We start from the raw sequence: 18729 nt of genomic DNA, 5'->3' as shown, positions 1-18729 counted from the left end.
GGGGGGGGGGAGGGGCGGGGACAGGGGGACATCAGGGATGTGCCTCAGCCGTTCCCGGCACCGCAGCCCTGCTGGGTACCTGCCACAGGGTACTGCACTCGGTGCCTCACCACGTATAAGCCCCCCGCCCATACTGAGAGGCAGGGCAGGGGAGATCTGGACTGTCCAGTGGTGAGAAGTGGGGGGCAGAGCGAGCAGACCCTCACCCAAGCTCAGCGGGACCCAGGTACTGCCACAGGACCAGACACCCAGGACAGACCCTTGGGGACGACGGCCAGCTGAGGACACTATAGCAGTTAGCACCAGGGTTCCACGTCAGATCTGCTCTTTACTAGCGAGGTTACCTTGGGCAGGTCACTTAACCCCTCTGTGCCCCAGTCCCCCATCCAGGCATAATAACAGTGCCCACCTCACAACGTGGCTGCAAGTGTTAGATGAGATGGAGGCTATCAAGTGCTTGGCATCGTGACCGGCACGTGGCAAAGCCCGAGCTGGCTCCCAAGGCCAAGGGGCCTCCTCCCGAGCCCTGTCAGCAGACCCCTGAGATCGTGGTCACTACCGACGTGACAGAGACTCACGAGGGAACACAGCAGGCCGCCCCTCTGCAGCTCCCGCTCCCCGAAAGGTGCTCGAAATGATTTGTCGACCAAATCCCCATGTTACAACAGAGTCAACGGAGGCCCCAGGAGGATGGCATCTTGGCAGAGGATTTGAACCCGGATAGTTTGGCTCCAGAGGCCACAGTCCTAACCACAGTACAAACTACCTCTCATGAAAATTGCTACAGTAACCCAATCACGTGAGTACCGTCACCATCCCGTTTGCAGATAAGGAAATGAAGACGACAGGAAGGCGTGATCATTTGACCAAGGGCACACAGCTGCAGACGGGAGACTCCACAGTGTGGACCAGGCAGTTGGGCTCTAAAGCACACGTGCTCGAGCGCTCTAGCACCTCAGGGTCATCCTGCCTCTCCTGGTCCAGGGCCTCCCCGGGCACCACATTGCAGCCCACAAGGCCATCCCCCAGCCCGAGGGCAGCTCCAGCAAATGGCCAAACCACCGCCCAGGCTCCAGCGTGGACCATCTCCTGAGCACCCCAGAGTCTTGGGGATTAGGAGCCCTTATCCCAGCTAACACGTGTGGAAACTGGAGCACAGTGACTTGCCCGCAACTAGGGGAACAGACAGAGGCCTCGGGCTTCCCTCTCGTGAACCAGAGAATTAGCCAGAAGAAAATGCATTTACCTCTGGGCCCCAGAATCTAGAGCCTTTTAGAAGTGCTCCAGCCAGGAGAAGCAGGGTGAGGATAACATCACCGCTCCTGCCCCGGGGCCACCCCACTGACTCTCCTGTCCCTGTGGGGGATGCAGCCCAGTGACAGTGGGGAGTACACAGCGGAACAGGCTGGGTCTGCCCGGGTGACCGCTCCAGCCGCCCAGCTCCGGGCCCGGGCCAGCCAGCAAGAGAAGAGGACGGCAGGGCTGTGAGCTGCTGCCTTCCCCTCCCACCCTTGGGCGCAGGGCCAGTGTCTCAGCCTCCAGACAGGAGCCCCTCTGTCCCTACGGGACGAGCTGACCTTTAACTGGCCAAAAGATCCTACTGGTTCCATTCCTCTGCCTGGGAGAGCAGATCGGAGGAGAGAGGAGGGCGGGCAAGGGGGAGGGAGAGGAGCCCGGGGCCCCCCTCTCCCCTTCCTTCCTCCCCCTTCCCTGCCTCTGGTCCCAGCCTCCTGATCAGTCCGCCTGCTTCCTTCCCTCATGGCTGACTGTGTCCCAAGCCCCATCCTTCCCGCAGCCCCTCCTTTCCCCTTAATTGTTTTACCTTTTGTTTGCCTAGCACTTTATAGTTTACTAAATGTTTTTACATTTATCATCGCATTGAATCCACACCAGGGAGAGATGGAGAGACATTGAAAATTCCTTCCAATTGCCAAGTGTTCTTGTTAAAAATGCAAACATCCCCAGAACGATGAAGAATTAGGCTGGCAGCCACCGGTACCTCAGGACTGATTCATTTCATCCTCTGCCTTCTCCCCAGCTCCAGGGCACAAGGGGACGTGGCTGGAGCAGGAAGCGGAGCGCTTTGGCGGGGGCGGGGTGGGGGGCAGCCTCAGCACAGTAGGGAGGGCCCCGGTGGAGTGTCTAGGCCCCTGGAGGGGTGGGGGAGAAGTGCGGGAACTAGGTAGGGAGAGGACAAACTTGTACCGCTGCAACACTGCACATGAACTTCTCCCATCAAACCCTAAATTCTAGCCTAAGCATCGCCCTCATCCCACCCCCTCTGAACTGCATCGCTCATTCTGGTGTCTCTAAGGTCAGAGGGAGAATCTTTATACAGGAAAAGTACTAAAAGACTTTCAGCGTGGAGTCAAAAATCCAAAACCTTGGAGGTGGAGACCAGGGTGAGGGTCCCTGGTCTACCTAATCCAGCTCTGCCACGTGGCCCAGGGTCCCCGCCCCAGGACAAGCTTCAGCTGGGAGGAGCAGCACAGAGGCTGGGTGCTGGTGTCCTTGAAAGGACATATCCTGGCCATGGGAGTAGATCAAGAGATGCTTCCTTCTGGGCGGGGGGGTGGACGCAGGTCTCAGTTACCCCAGCTGAAAACTGATGGGGGATGGGCCAACGGTCCTGAGGTCCTCCCAGCTTCCACATTCCATGATCCTGGGACCAAATCAGGGTAACAAGCCTGTGGCCAAACTCCAGACAGAGCGTCTCAAGAGTTCCTGAGCTCCAGACACGCTCATTCTCAGAGGCCCCGCCCTGCAGCCCATCACACATACTCATAAATCAACCACATAAATCAACAGGACGCATATGTAACTCTCAGGAGTTGAACTGAGCTGTGGATGACCATTTGACATTATGTTAGGTTTTGTTGCTAAATTAAACAAATATTAATTTCAATTCTGATGCTTTCTTTTCAAATTTTGGAGCCGACCAGTTTGTTTCCAGCTCACAAACATTTTGACTGGCTGTTGATGAAAGCTTGTGGATCCTAAATGCTGTGTCTACCTTCCCAGTGCTCTGACCCCAGAGAACTCGGGCAGGGAGCCTGGAGAAATCCAACAACGGGGTTAAAAGAAATCTAACAAACGCTGTATTTTAAGCACAGGAGGATATCTCAAGCTCCACGCAAGGCCACGTCCTCCAAGGAGCCCTCCCAGACCACTCTACCTCTCAAGAATCCATCCCCTGCCAATCTCAGAGCATTCACTGCCTATGGGACTCATTTGGCACCAAGGATACACCCTTGTATGGCTCTTTTGCTTCATTCTTTAGCTCATTCCTGTTTTGTTTTACCTTCCCCCACTGAACTGTGAGCTCACAGAGGTGCTTTGGACCTCTCCTCTGCACCTCCCCTCCCTTTGAACCCAGTATGGTGTCATAGCAAACCGAGACAGCCGAGGCCATGTGAGCAGGGGCTGTGCAGTCGCAGAGGGGCTGGAAGCCACTGGTCCCACCTACCCTCCATGCCATCATCTTGATGCCCATTGAAGTTGTCATAGGAGTCCCAGCGGATGAGGGGGTCGGAGGTGTTATAGTCCACAGACACGCTTGGCCCGTTCTCCAGGTGTTCCATGCCTTAGAAAATGGGAAAGGCGGAGACAACCGTGAAGAGAAAAGAAAAAACCGATCAGCAGCTGGAAAAACAGAGGAAACCAACAAGTTCCCTAAGGATGCTCCCTAAGGGATTTCTCATTTTCTTGACCATGGCGAGGCAGGACCACTTGCTTAAGTTGGATGGAGAACCCAGGAGTCTGGTTTCTTGCATTCTTGAAAAGGTTCACACCAGGTCATAAGGGTAAATGAGGACAGCAGCACTGAGCAACAAAGACCCTTTAGAAGAAAGCTGGGGGACCCTCTGGCTGGGTGGCTGCCTCTTTCTCTTCTGTGTCCCAGGAACCCCTGGGGCAGTGCCAAGAGTCCAGAGAGTCTGGCCCTGGAGTCAGGGGGAAGTGCAGGAGAGGCCTGTGATGGGCCGCACGGGGTCACGGACAGCAGGCAAATCACAGCCTTGACGTTGAGAGGACACAGGTCATCCCAGCCATCCCCCTGCCCTTCCACTTAAGATGCTTGCCACTGCAGGCAGAAATCTGAGGAGAGAGGCAGAATCTCTCCTACACATCCAGAGAAAGCCCAGGATGCGAGTCAGGCCTACTGGGTGAGTTACCTTCCTGACCCAGCAGTCCTTTCTTTAGTCTGCCCAGAGTCCCTCTGCTGTAACCTGACTTCACCTCTTCCTATTCTGTTCCCAAATAAGATGAAGAACAACTGGTCCCCACATACAACCAGTCTAGCGGCTTAAAGGCTATTATTAAATTGGCCTTCTCATCTTCAGGTTGAATCACCTCAGTTCTCATAAATACTTATCGTCCATCCAGCACCTTTGAGAGTCCCCTTGGCCACTCCCTCTAGCCACCATAGCCTTCAGTCTCTGAATATAATAGGATGATGACCTAATGGGGCCAGAATAGTTTATCCAACCCAGCGCCTCTCTGTCTACTTTTTTATTTTTATTATCCAGAGATTAAGTCACTGGTTCATGTTTAGCTGGGGGTCCACTATGATACCCAGATCTTTTACTGCTGGCCTGACTCTCAACCACAGGTAACTTGATATTTGTAGAGCAGATCAGTGGGGAAATGGTTGAGGTGGGGCAGGGCAGAGTGGCGGGAAGGGAATGAATCAATGGATTCTAACTTGGCATTTACCTTGAATTTTCTCTGGTCCATAAGAAAACACAAATTCAACTTTGCCATATTCCGGAAATCGATCATCTGAAAAAAGGAGAAGGAAAAACAAAAATGGGCAACTGATTCCCAAGAGGACTGCACAAAAAGTTTTCTTCTAGAAAAGTTTAAAGTAATACATGTACACATGGTTGATAATATAATAAGTAGTATACATAATGACATTAAGTCTCCTACCCACCCTAGCCCTGTCTTACCTGTCTGAGGTAACCATTTCTTAGCATTTCTATTTCTTGTTCTACGAGCAGTTACCTCTAAGACCCTAAATAATAGCGACAGTTTTTATGCCACTATTTCTAGATATATCAGTTTTAAATAATCTTCACTGATTCACCACTATGAAGATGAACAATTTGGATCACTTATAGTATTCCCACCTCCCTTCTTAAATCTGGTTTATTATTATTATTACTATGACTACTGTTATCATTATTAGTTCACCCTTCTGATTACCTCTGAACCTTTCAATACGACGGTTAAGCCTCTATTTCTTGATCTGTCCATTTCCGATGGTGCCCTGATTCCCTCCATGGAGGAGGAGGAAGTTTGGGCCCCTCCCTTCTCCCACCTCTCCGCAGCTCTACGTTTATTTTGTCAGCTATTCTCTTACTTTCTTTGTTAAGACTGATGACATTTACATTCTCTTCTGCAATTATAACAGCATCTTCTGCTTTTGCTCTCCTGGCTCCGGTACAGGGAAAGCTCATCATAGAAACATCCTTCTCCTGCATGAGCCAGACCACACTGGGGGATCAGGCTCTCCTCCTCAGAGCCCCAGCCCCACGCTCTGATCTCTGCCTGAGCCCAGTGTGCACACAGATCACCATTCACTGCTTGCAGGAAGGGAAGTTACAGCAGGGGTGGTGTCGGCTCCCTGGAGCACCCATCATGCCTGTGTATATCTCCATCACCGCAAGCATCACTTCATAGTATCATGTCTGTTTGTGTCTTTCTCCCATAAGACTCTGAGCTCCCTGAGGGTAGGGCCTGACGTCTTTCTCTTTGTATCACCAGGGTCTAGCGCATGCTTGGCACATACAGACACACAGTGATGCTGGTGGACTTATACATGGATAGATGGATGGATGGGTGGATGGGTGGATGGATGTGGACACGTCCTGGGCCTGAATGTAATACAGATAAAACCTTAAACGGATCGAGGAAAGAAGCAAAGGGAGACAGCTCCCGGAACACCTCCCTTCCCGTGGGAAAACGGTCACCCTTCACTGCTGCCATAGCCCCTCCATTACTGCTCTCCTATCCTGTGGCCTAATTATTCCTTGCTAGGTCTGCCTCTCTACTCAGCGAGTCCACCTTTGAAGGCATCGTCGAGGTCCTCCTTCCCAAAGACAACCCCCAGGTCATGGATGGCGCAGGTATGGAACTGCACGCGGAAGATGACGTCTCGGGCTGGGCTCCGGAACTTCTTGTGGTAGCACTTCAGCTGGGTGGGAAAGACAGCAGAGCCCATCAGGGGCCGAAGGTGGAACGTTAGTCCCAAGGGGCCTCCTTATCAGCTCCACGACTAAGCCCCAAACCCAGTGAGGAAAAGGTCACCAACCCCAAACAGGATCTCAGAGCTCTCTGTGGAAACTTCCAGAACAGCAGAGAGTTGACAGCCAGCCTTGCCCTGTGGGGACAAAGCTATCCTCCCAAGAAGTTCCTGTACACCAGTCAGAACGGGCAACGTAGGAGTGGATTTCAATCACAGGAGGAAGGAGTGAAGTTACAATTGAGGGAGTCCTTGTCACCAGCAGGAAGCCCGGAGGTAACAGCTCACACAGAGACGTATGTCCCTGGAGATACTCCAGAACAAGAGGCAAGCCCGGGGGAAGGCACATCCAACACTGAGGCAGGGGATGGACAAGGACCGTCAAGGTTGGAAGGCCTTGCAGGGCCCCTGAGAGCCAAGGACCCCAAGGCTGGTGGCCCACCAGGAGGGACGCTCTTGTCCAGAGAGGCAGAAGGGGAGGAGGAAGAGAAAAGGAAGAAAAATTCAACGGCGGTGCGGGGGCTTGAGACAGAGGGGCAGCTTACCAAGATGTCTCCCTTCAAGAGCAGCCCGGGCTCGATGGTGATGCAGATGCTGGTCTGGCTGTCTCCCTGGACGTTGCTATGGGAGCGAGGCAGGCAGAGGGACAGAGGGCTGCTGGGGCGGCCGGGCAGTGCACTTTCTCCCAGCTGCCCCTCTCCCAGGGAGCTATTGTGAAAGCTCGCTGACCCATCCCTCAGCCCTACCCTAGAAGTCCTCCTAGGAAAGGACCTGGGCAGCCCCCAACCCCGGCCCCCAGCCCCCAGTCCTCAGCCTTGGACCTCCAGCATCCCTGTGGAATACCTACTAGATACCAGAAGTGTACACAGGTTGCATGGCCTGGTAGATCCGGAGAAATGGCCGACACCCTGTAAGGGAGGGGTGCTATTAGCCAAGACAGCAGAAACAGCGGGAGGAGGAAGGGGGAGAGGAGAGATGAAGGAAGGAAGGATCGGCCAGGAGGAGGAAAGGGAAGAAAGGGGGAAAGGGAAGAAAGGGAAGGAGGAAAAGAGGAAGGAGAAATGGAAAAAGAAAGAGGAAGACATGCTAACCTTTCATTTCAAAGGCATTTTGAGTTTACAAAAACACTACACCGTCCAGCGTCACCTGCCCACAGGCACTGCCAGTATCCAACCCATTTTGCAAATGAATCAACTGGGGCTCAGAGAAATAGGAAGTGGTACAGTTGAGACTCCAAGCCTAAGACTGCAGCTAGCCCGTATTTTTACCCCCCAAGGCTGCCTCCTAAGACAAAGAGATGGAAGACAGGAGGGGAATGGAAGCTAGAGGGCTCGGGCAAGTACCTCCTTTAGACTCAAAGTTGGGGATGCCGTGCATGATCACGTGGTGCAGAAACAAGGGCTTGTTGTTCATTTTGATGGAGCCAGAGAGCAGGCCGCTGAAATAATGCACGTACCTGGAGCAGGGAGAAGGGCAGCTTCAGCCAGGGAGGCCTCTGCTGGAGCAGAGCCATTCTGTTCTCTTTTCCCCCCGGCATATTGCCCTAGGTTGCCCTGCCAACAGCCCCCCCCCACCAACCCCCAGGCCTCCTGGCAGGTGGGGTCTCCATCCTTGCTGCCGGTAGCCCCAGGAACGCGAACAGGTACTACTACATCTGGAGTGGGATCCAGCCAAACCTCCCACTTGGGGTTCTCTGGCGCCTCCTGGTGGTCAATGTGGCCATCTCTCTCCTGCTTCACTCCCGGCCCAGGAACCTCCTGCTGGACCAAATGCCCTCCCACACATCCCTGACAGGCATCATTTAGCTGTTCACTACCGCACAAGGCAGGGTGATCAACCATCAGACAGCTCTGAGAGCCTTACACCGAGCCCAAACCAACTTTGCATTTGTACCCACAGGCCCCAGTTCTGCTCCCACAAGACCCACCAACCACATGACGATCCAGCAAATAGTAAGAGCTTAGTGATTCTAGTCCTTCGTTTTTTTATATCACGCTGAAGGGTACAAAATTCCTCTGTACCATATTTGATATTAGAGGATATCTAACTTCCACTAAGTATTCCTATCTCTAGGGTCAACATGCCCCAATTCCCTTAACAAAGATCTCGTTGGAAGAATGGAAGGAATAAGCCATCCCCACTCCTTCTAGAAGAGAGGGAAAAATTAGGTCCAGAAAGGGTCATCAGCCTCCCAAAGGCACACTGCAAGAGCACACAAAGGTGGGAGGAGAAGGGAAGCAGCCTCACTCCAGTGCATCTACTAGGAGAGGCCAATCCTTTTGGTTGGTGTGTCCTCCTTTTCTGACTGGCCAGAGGACACCAAGCTGGGTCAGCTGGACCAATCAGAATGCATTCTGATTTGAGGCCAGTGAGACCAGAACGCTCACAACCGTGACAATGGTCCCGTCCCGTCTTTTGGCTCCTTGGCCCACCTCCAGGCCTGTGGGCCTCTGTCCCTGGGCTGGGGTGGGTCCACCTTGGACTATCCCAGCGAGATAATCTGATGGGCAGCACGAGCTCCTATTCAGGCCCCTGCCCAGCCCCCAGCCCCGTTGCTCAAACCGGAAACCTGGAATGGCGGGTTCCTATCAGATCTTCTGATCGTGCCAACAGGATGTGTCTGTGTGCTGGGGACAATGAGCCCGGGGTGGGGTGACAATGAATGGGGGAGCTGCAGGCAAAGCCCCTCCCTCCCTCTCCCCCTGCCCTCCTCTCCTCCAGCTGCTCCAATCCCTACAAGCGACACTGACAAGAAGGCGGGAAAGTGGCAAGGAATGCCACTTTCCCAGCAGCTGCACTTCCACATTTGGGCACAGACAGAATTACCCACCCATGAGCACATGCGGTTGCAGATACGAGCTGCACGGCAGATACAGATAATGTAAACACGGACACACACACACACACACACACACACACCCCGACGGCATGCTACGTAAGCACACATTGAGCACGGTGGAATCCCTGAACAATCCTGGTCCTGAGAGGTAACACTAATCCCCATTCTCCAGGCTTTCCGCTTCAGAAATGTGACAGCTCTGCCCTCTCTCTCCAAGCCACATTGTGCCATCGCAACACCGTGCTCCTCTATTTGAACCTCTTATCTTCTCAGGTCAAGGGCCAGACTCATGACCAAGGCCACCAGCCACAGGTAGCAAGTCAGGATCTTAAATAATACTTCTTTCCTCCCTGAGACTTCTTCCCTGGAAAGACTCTCACTGATCCACAGCTGCTGTGTCTGGCAGCCTAGTCAGAATTTTCTGCACATAAAGACATTCCGTTTCTGATCTCTGACCCAGAGGCTGGCTACCAGCTGTCCTGTGCCAGTTGTAAGGCGCTGGTTGCCTGAGGACTCACTCACTTCTGCTTGGGCTTCCTGCTACAATGGTGGAAACAGTCCCCAGTGGTGCCGGCACATTTTAGCCAGGCAAGGTAGGGGTGACGGGGTGTGAGTTGGGGACCCCCGGCATGGAGAGGCTGAAAAGCTCCAGGACCTGTAGCTAGGGGGTCCTGCTTGCCCAGTCAGTGTTCCGAAGGGATAGAAAAGTCAGTGAGACATTTTGGCCTTTATACTTGCCGTTCCCTCTACCTGGACCCTTTACCCCAGACCTTTACTTAGATGTTTCCTTCTCCCTTCTCAGACCTCACCTCACATGTCATCTTCTCAGAAAGGTCAGCACACTGGAATCAGCCCCTCAAGTCCACCCCTGTCACTCTCTAGCCCGTCGTGTTCTGTTTTGGTTTTTTCCCCATCAAAGCACTTACCACTGTCTGAAATGACCTTGAAGGTTTATTTACTTGTGTAATGTCCAACTTTCCCAATACAATGTCAGCTCACTAAGGGCAAAAGACTCTGTCCTGTCCAACTAGATACCTCCAGCACTCGGAACATACTAGAGTACCTAAAATCTGCCAAATGAATGAAGGAATCCATCCCTGTCCTGATTCCTGCCTGGGCTGTTGGGGACCACATGGGTGAGAGACCGCTGTAAAATTTTAAAGCTCTCACAGCAGAAGGTGACCCTTATCACGAACATCTGTGACCTCCTCAGGGCAGGTGGCAGTGACATCAGCCTCCTGTAGACCCATCAAAACACGGAAGCAGCCCTGCTGCCAGGACCAAGAAAGGCACTGCCTTCTTATACAAGCTGTCTTCCTGTACCTCCCCCACTGCTGCCCCTGCTGCTCTCTGGCACCAACCTCAGGAGCCAACTGCCATGCCCCACTGTGAGCACACACAGCTGCTCACGGCTTCACCCATGTCCCTGAGCTCCCACCCCTGCAGGCTGGCACCTGAACATGCATGCTTGGTACACCCCCACCATAGGTACACGAGGCTAGTTCCCACGTACAGCGAGCACACACACGCACACACACGCACACACACATGCACTGGACCGAGAGCCCTGGAGACCTACCTCCTCTGGGATGGCTGGCCAATGGGTACAATCTTATCCTCGTAGAACCGCTTCATTGCAAAGCGGTCCAGGGCCTGGTCGGCACTGTGGGGAGAGACAGGTGGTCAGAGGAGTCAACCTCCACGAGTCCCTTGTCCGCCCAGCCCTGCTTCCCAGACCCGCAGAGCCCTCCGGCCACTCTGTCCTGAGATGCCTTCAGGAAAGGACTGCCCCAGCATCTCTCCATCCTGTGTGCTGCACTACTCAGCACAAGGGCCTTGGAGCCAGGCAGCCTGGGAGCCCATCTCAAGCTCATCACTGACTTAGTAGCCCTGCAACTTGGGGCAGGTTACTTAACCTTCCTGGACTTGATTTTTCTTTCCTGTCAAATGAGGTGATAACCGTGCCTTCCTTGAAGGCTGTTGTGGCAATTGAGTGAGATGACATGTATAAAGAGCTTGGCACATGTGGGCCCACAGTAGGTGCACAGGAAATGTTGACCATTATGCAAAGATCAAGCTGGGTCAGGTTTCTTAAAGTCATAAAACTACCCGCAAGCCCTTCATAGAGCATTCTGCCCATCCTCAAAGAGATCATTTTTTAAAGAGACAGATCACATAGCTTCTCCATTCTTGACTCTCCAACGAGGTCCCATCCCTCTCAGAATAAACCCAGAAGTCCTTATCAAGGGTACAAGGCCCCCGGGCTCCGCCTCCTCCCAGCTTCATTTCCCACTCTTCATCCCCTCACTCACTTGGCTCTCCAAACACGCCAGCCCCTCGAATTCCCACTGCTGGCCTTTGTCCTTCCCTCTTCTCTGCCTGGAAGGTCCCCTGCCACCACCCACCCCCGCCCCCACGGACTGTATAGGACTCAGTTCTTCCCCCCTCTCGCCACTTAATTCTGCTCAAATATCACCTCCTCAAGAGGCCTCCTTTCCCCACCGTCTTGCTCTAGTCTCCATCCTTCAAAGTACTCATCACCTGCTCTTACTGATGTGTTCGTTTACTCATTTCACATTCATGAGGGCAGTGGCCTGGCTTTGCCCACTGCTCTACTTCCAGCACCTAGAGCTGCCTGCACAGTGGCTGTTCCATAACTGTCGTCAAATGACTAAATGAATGGAGCAATTCCTCCGCCTCTCTGAAAATCCAAATCAGAATGGGAATCATCCATTGGTTGTTTCCTATTCTTGATGCAAAACACCTAAGTGGGAAGATGCCCCTGCTGGCCAGAAGCAGGGGAATAGATGAGAAACCTTCCAGATGGCTCTGTTGGACCCAGATGTGATCCAGTATTTCTTTGTGACTCCCCCTCTGCTCACTCAGGTAAACAGAAGGCAGTTGGGCAAAGAAAAGTAGCCCCAAGAAGCTGACTGGACGGGGTGTCTATCCATGGGCCTGCCTCCCACGGCTGCCCGTCCCCAGGGCCCCAGACAGAGGGATGGTGTCTCCTCTCTCCTGCTCTGTCCAAGGGCCCCTGTCCCAGAGCTGAGGGCAGGGACATTCTCCTTTCCAGGGGCTCCTCCCCCTGTCCTCAGCACCTCTCACCTCCTTTGCCCTTATCCTCCAACCCCAAGGGAGGGAGAGGCCTTGGGTGGGTGGGGGAAGGGGGCTCTGCTGTCAATATTCAGAGAATGGGAGGCTCGGGGCCCTCTTACCTGGCAGAAATGTTGCTGTAGTGCATGTAAGCCGCGATCACAACACCTATCCTGCCTCGGTTTCCCTGAAAAAGCCCCGAAACACAAAAGCCTTTACTTCTGAGGCTGGCCCTCCTGCCCCAGAGCAAGGCGGGCAGGGGCTGCAGAGAGGGGCGGGTTCTCAGGGAGAATCGGAGGAGGGAGGAAGCGGATGGGGGGTGAGTCTCAAAAAGAAGAAACACAGCTGATCGTCCACCACACCTGAGTGACCCACGGGCTGGTACCTCCACTTCCTGGGGGTGCACCCCAGACAGAATCGATTATCCCCAAGAAGGAGAGTACACACAAACAAACTTGCACACTCACACAATCCAGTGATACGGGCAGGTGCATACACTCATCCAAGAATATATTCGTGCATGGGCACGAACACGCACACACACACACACACACACACACACACAGAGACATCCTGCAGCCCCCGCTCTGACCTTGTTGTGTAAAACGACAACATTGTGGGGATCTGCGTTGAGCCAAGTGTCCATGGCCTTGCAGACGCTGCAGATCTTCTCCAGGGCTGGGGTGTGGAGGTCGGGCCAGCCAAATTCCAGTACCTGTGACCCAAGCCATGAGTGAGAAGCGGCAGAAGTCCAGAGAGTCAACGGGCGGGGGGGTAGGGAGGTGCCCACACACGCCACGCGCCAGCCCCACAGCAATGCCACCAGCGGTGGGGCCTCAGTTTCTGCCCTGCACATCAACACTCTGGAAGGCAGGGGTGAGGAGGCAAAGGACACTGACCCGGGCCTACAGACCCTGGGTTCTGACACTGGTTCCCTGTGGGCCTCAGGCCAGTCACAGCCCCTTCGCCAGCCCCCGTTTCTGATTTGTGCATAAAGCAAAGGCTTAGAGCCGATGGCCTCAGGTCCCTTCCATATGACTGTGACCTTAAAATGTGCTGGGAGCTTCCAGCATTGTTCCCCAGCTCTCCTCCCACAGATAACCCTGAGATCTGGCTCAGGGAGGAAGAAGGAAAGGTGAAGCCTGTTCACGGCTCTTTTCCAGGCCCTGGACACACAAACCATCAAGTTTTCAGGCCAGCCGAAGGAGGCCTGAGCGAGACAGAGAGCAGATCTGAATAGCAGTCATCAGGCTCCTTCAACCTTTTCTTAACTCACAAAACTTTAAAGTAAAAGAAAATCTGTGCTCGGAAGGGCCCAGAGAGCACATCTAATCCAGCCCGTCCACTTTCAGAGGTGGAAACTGAGGCCCAGAGAAGTCTGCCACCCGCTCAAGGTCACACAGCGACAGGCACCATAATCCAGGGGCCGGAGCAGATGGGCACACAAAGCCCAAACACAGCGCACTGAACAGCAAGTGAAAGAAAGTTGGCTGTAGGAGGGTCTACGGTGGTGATTCCCAGCTGGTTTAAATCCAGAATACTGGGGCTTCCCTGGTGGCGCAGTGGTTGAGAGTCCGCCTGCCGATGCAGGGGACGCGGGTTCGTGCCCCGGTCCGGGAAGATCCCACATGCCGCAGAGCGGCTGGGCCCGTGAGCCATGGCCGCTGAGCCTGCGCGTCCGGACCCTGTGCTCCGCAACGGGAGAGGCCACAACAGTGAGAGGCCCACGTACCGCAAAAAAAAAAAAAAAAAAAAAATCCAGAATACTTTTCAATAAGACTCAAAATCTCACAGCTCCAGCCCCACCCCAGAGACTCTGTGTGCACCACAGGTGGCAGACCTTGGTGGAAATCACTGCATTGAGCTTTGCTTTCTGTATTTCGTATTACAGAAACAATAAATATATTATTTTCTATTTTCCAAATAGAGGATGGCACTGTTAAGTCTGAATAGGCTTTGCAAACTGTCATAGCACTTTCCCCCAAGATCTAATGTGGGAACCTCAGAGGAAGGGAGCCCCCCTGTTCCCTCTTCCGGGCAGGGAGAATCCCTCCCCACCCCAAACAGCCATGGACTCACCTTGGCGTGGAGCTTCGTGATGTCAGGTCTCCGCTCAGAGAGGTTGAAAAGCTAGAAGGAGGAAAAGGAAGAGATTGTGAGAAGGTTGGCCCTTTCTCTCTCCCTCCCTCTCTCTCTCTCTCTCTCTCTCTTTCCCTCTCTCTCTCGTCCCTGCTGGAAATTCTACCTACATGACCATACATGGAGTCCTACCAGATACACACTGATGGACAGGAACTCAACTACAGGTTCTCAGGATAAAGAGGGAGAGAGAAACAAGTCTGTAGACACCCAGCCACTCCCCTGGATGAGCGGACATCCTAAACTGAAGATGAGAAGGGGACAGAACCTGTCTCAGGTCCCACATGCCACCCCCAAGGTGGGCATCTCTCCACACTGAATGGAAATCCAGTAGTGTCAAACGATTTGGCCATCTCTGGTTTCCTCTTCACATGTCGACTTCAGAAGCTCACCACACGAAGATGTAACTGCTCCGTGGTCGGACGCCCTCCATAGGAGGGTGCAAACTGTGCTGGGTCAGCCCTCTCAGACCCCTGATACCCCTCTCCCAGCAGACACCCCCCAACACCTGCCACATCCCACAGGAATCCCTCAACCTCTGGATTCCCTTCTCCACCTCTGAAAGAGGCGTGCAGAACTCCCCACATCCACCTCATGGTCTGGGAAACTCAAGACCCCTGTGATGTCGCCTGGGGAGAGAAGAGGACTGCAGGGTCTGGAACGGGCAGGATGCACCAAAAACCCATAGAATCCTGGGCTTCTGAAATAGGGCAGGATCTTAGATGGCTTCTGGTCCACTCTTGAGGCCATAAAGGAACACACTTTATGCCATTAACAATGGCTAACACTTCGGTGTTACAGTGTCCACAGCCTGCCAGGCCGCACTAAGGACTTTACATCTACCACCTGCCTTAATTCTCTCCACAACCATAGAGGTAAGTAGACCCATTTTACAGATGGGGATCCTAAGGCTTAATGAGGCTAAGTGCCAAGATCAGATAGTTGGTGAGAGCACAGCAGCATTCCAACCCAGAACATTCTGATGTTTAATGCCAGACTCTTAACAACGCCCAACACAGCTGACGGATGGGTCTCCGTAGAGGGCTGAATAGTATCCCACAAAAATTCACATCCACGCGGAACTTCAGAATGTGACTTTATTTGGAAATAGGTCCTTTGCTGATGTAAGTAGTCAAGGATCTGGAGATGAGATCATCCTGGATTCAGGGTGGGCCCCAAATCCAATGACTGGTGTCATTATAAGAAGAGGAGAGGCCACACGGACACAGGAAAGAAGGAAGGTCACATGATGACAGAAGTAGAGACTAGAGCAAGGCTACTACAAGCCAAGGTCTGTAGACTGCCGGGAGCCACCAGAAGATAGGAAGAGGCAAGGCAGGATTCTCCCCTGCGGGATTCAGAGGGAGCATGGCCCCACTGACACCTTGATTTGGACTTCTAGCTTCCAGACTGTGAAAAAATTAATTTTGTTGTTTTAAGCCACCTAATTTGTGGTCATTTGTTACAGCAGCCCTAGGGACCTAATACAGCCCCTACACCCCACCTGTGCTCAGACCTCCCAGGGCAGCCCTCATGATGGTCTGTCCAATCTGTGGGTCCAGCCCACAAGTACCTCCCTGTAAAGCAGGCCTGAGCGCTCCTATGGGGCCAGGATAGAGCCAATCCCCCAGGGCAGCCCTTCTGACATTAGAGACCATGGTGGGGGGGTGGAGGGGACTTCCTCCACACTGGTTAGGAGATCCTCCTGTACCAGGTATGATCCCGGGGTCAGCAACACCTGGTCTCTCAAGACACAGTCTGCCACAACTCTGCCCTAAGACTGCTCAGCGGCACCGACAGTGTGACACCTCTGCCACTTCCTGACTCTGTGACCTTAGACAAATACCCCACCTCTCTGTGCTCTCCTAGGACTGTCGTGGTGTTAAATACGTGGAAAGGAGTTAGAACAGGGCCTGGCTCATCACCAGGGCTCCATAACATGAGCTTTTACCGTTATTCTCTCCTCCTGGTCAACACACGTGCGTACACCCACACGCACATGCGCGTACCCACACGTACACACACACATACAAACCACACACACACATACAAACCACACACACATACATGGACAAGAGCAAGCACAAGCGCGCACACACACACACACACACACACACACACACACACACGACTTGCTCCAGATGCTGCATCCCAGCTGCAGAGACACTCCTTAGGGCCAAGGGCAGGTGCAGGGAGAGAAGAGGAAGAGCTGGCTCAGGGGCAGGTGGGACAAGACACCAGCAGGAGGAGGTGGCAAGCAGAAAGGACGGGGCACTGGACCAGCGAGCAAGGGGCCCCATCCTCACCAGGTAGCTGCCTCCATGTTTGGACTTGAGCATCTGGGCCACCTCACGGAGGTTGCTCCGGAAGTTCTCCTCATTGGCTGTGCTGGGGAAGGAGACGGCGATGATCCTCTCAGTGACATACACCAGGTCCAGCTCACAGCTGTCCTCCGCGGCCCGGCTCACACTCATGTTTCTGGGGAGACAGTAGGCAGAGGCGGGTCCTGATCAGAATCCAGGCCCCCAGGACAAGGTCCAGGGATCTACACCCCCTACACACTATACGTGGCCCCCAAATCTAACCCAGGGGGCTTGGCTGCCTCCTGACCCAGAGCCAAGGCCAGAGCCTTCCCCTGGCAAGGCCAATGCAGCCCACAAGCCCAGTCTGGGAGCGCCGGGGATAACAGAGCTGGGCAGGAGCTGGCAAGGATCTCAGGCCATTTCAGAGCCAAAGAGTGATGACACCATTCCTAGGTGCTCATCAATCCTGTCGGCATGGCCTTCAACCTGTGATCCCAGAGGTCAGAGGTCAGAGCCAGGGCCGGAACCAGCCAGGGCCCGGGAGTCCAGCTCAGCCTCCTAATATACTGCGGCCGCCTGGTCTGGCAGGAGTTTCTCGAAGGATCCCCTGACGGCTCCGGAAGAGGAAGGAGAGCCTGAACTGGGTCCTCTCACATCGTGGAGCTAGCCTTCTGCTGCCCTCCCCTTGCTCTGAGCTGTGGAGTGGGCGGGGAGGCCCCCTCAGGAGCAGGGGCAGCTCAGGTGACATGCTCACCTGGGCTCCAGGTAAGCCAGACCACAGCACACATTCCAGCCCTCCCCAGAGGCAGGACAGCTCCTGCCCTTTTTCCCTGGCTCTCTCCCCACCTCTGGCAGCTCCCACTGCCCCGCAGGGCTGCTTCCTACCAGTGACCTCCCTGATTTCTAAGGGCTCAGGAAGCAGAGGGGGCTGCTGCAGCGGCAGGTGACCCCCAGACATCCCAGTGCTACCTGAGCTCCTCAGAGAGGTGGGGAGCCCCCTGGGTTGGGCACCGGGTGAGGGGAGGTGGGGTCTCACACCTTTACACCTCACCCAACTGCTCTTCCAAAGGAGGGTCCAGGGTGCCCACTGGGGAGCTGATGGGAAGGGGAAATGGGTCTCAGGACACTGGCATTCCATTCTGAGGCCCACCTGTAGTTTCTGGGGTCACCTCACACCCTCCCCTTCTTACCCCATCACCCCAGCCTCCTAGGGTCCTGCTTCCCTTCTCTACCCAAGGTGGGCAACTCACAGTTCATGTTGATAACCCTTCACTTCTGCGGGGTAAAGTTGGGACTGGAGGGGCAGCGGGAGTAATACCATGGGGTGTTTCAAAGTGATGGGGTGGCATCGGGGTACAGCCCCGGGACACCAAGAAACCGGACAGAATACAGATCTCCACCACGGTTAGCTCCAAGCCCAACTGTGTAGATGGGGCTTGGAAATAGGAGAGCCAAGGGTGACATACACCTTCTTTGTGGTGGCAATGACAGGGACCAAGTAGCAGAGGGGCCAGTGCGCTGGGAGCCCACTTTGAATTTGGCCTCTGAGTCCGGGTCTTTCCTTGTCCTGCAGCCTTTGGGGGTGGGGCTCCTACTCAAGGCAGAACAGCACCACCACCTGGACAACCTCAGCATCGCACTCTGCACCCACCCACCCCAAGGTGATTCTCATCTGTAGGGGAGGAGGGGATACTCTAAAGGACCCCACCAGTCTCTGTGGACAGCTGGCAGCTGGACTACAACCCACTGGGAGCTTCAGCTACACACCAGACCCTCTCTGACTGGTGGTCCATATCCCTGGGGCCAGATTCTCACTCATCTCAGGAGTCTCAGGGGCGAGGGGGGAGTCAGAGAGGGAAGGGCCCAAGCCAAAAAACCAGAGAACCTGGACCCAGGGAAAAGAGACTCTGGGGCTTCCCTGGTGGCGCAGTGGTTGAGAGTCCGCCTGCCGATGCAGGGGACATGGGTTCGTGCCCCGGTCCGGGGAGATCCTACATGCCGCGGAGCGCCTGGACCCATGAGCCATGGCCACTGAGCCTGCATGTCCGGAGCCTGTGCTCCGCAACGGGAGAGGCCACAACAGTGAGAGGCCCGCGTACCGCAAAAAA

The 18729-nt window shown here is 54.3% G+C and overlaps 1 protein-coding gene across 8 annotated transcripts in view; it reads right to left on the bottom strand.

Annotated features, from left to right (window-relative positions):
* Positions 1 to 18729, bottom strand: part of TNS1 (tensin 1) — a 207197-nt gene that overhangs the window by 76988 nt on the left and 111480 nt on the right. For all 8 annotated transcript variants that reach the window (XM_024763297.1, XM_024763300.1, XM_024763304.1 and 5 more), the window contains 11 exons: positions 16625 to 16796; positions 14259 to 14309; positions 12772 to 12894; positions 12302 to 12366; positions 10663 to 10746; positions 7588 to 7700; positions 7092 to 7152; positions 6790 to 6865; positions 6067 to 6196; positions 4714 to 4779; positions 3467 to 3583 (listed from right to left, as the gene is read on the bottom strand). In XM_024763297.1, the coding sequence (XP_024619065.1) occupies positions 3467 to 3583; positions 4714 to 4779; positions 6067 to 6196; positions 6790 to 6865; positions 7092 to 7152; positions 7588 to 7700; positions 10663 to 10746; positions 12302 to 12366; positions 12772 to 12894; positions 14259 to 14309; positions 16625 to 16796 (1058 nt within the window). The remainder of the gene's footprint in view (positions 1 to 3466; positions 3584 to 4713; positions 4780 to 6066; positions 6197 to 6789; positions 6866 to 7091; positions 7153 to 7587; positions 7701 to 10662; positions 10747 to 12301; positions 12367 to 12771; positions 12895 to 14258; positions 14310 to 16624; positions 16797 to 18729) is intronic.

The sequence above is a fragment of the Neophocaena asiaeorientalis genome, unplaced genomic scaffold (genome assembly GCF_003031525.2).
Source record: "Neophocaena asiaeorientalis asiaeorientalis breed wild unplaced genomic scaffold, Neophocaena_asiaeorientalis_V1.1 scaffold86, whole genome shotgun sequence".
NCBI lineage: Eukaryota > Metazoa > Chordata > Mammalia > Artiodactyla > Phocoenidae > Neophocaena > Neophocaena asiaeorientalis.
Note: the sequence above shows the minus strand (reverse complement) of the source record. Positions and strands in the feature narration are given on the sequence as shown.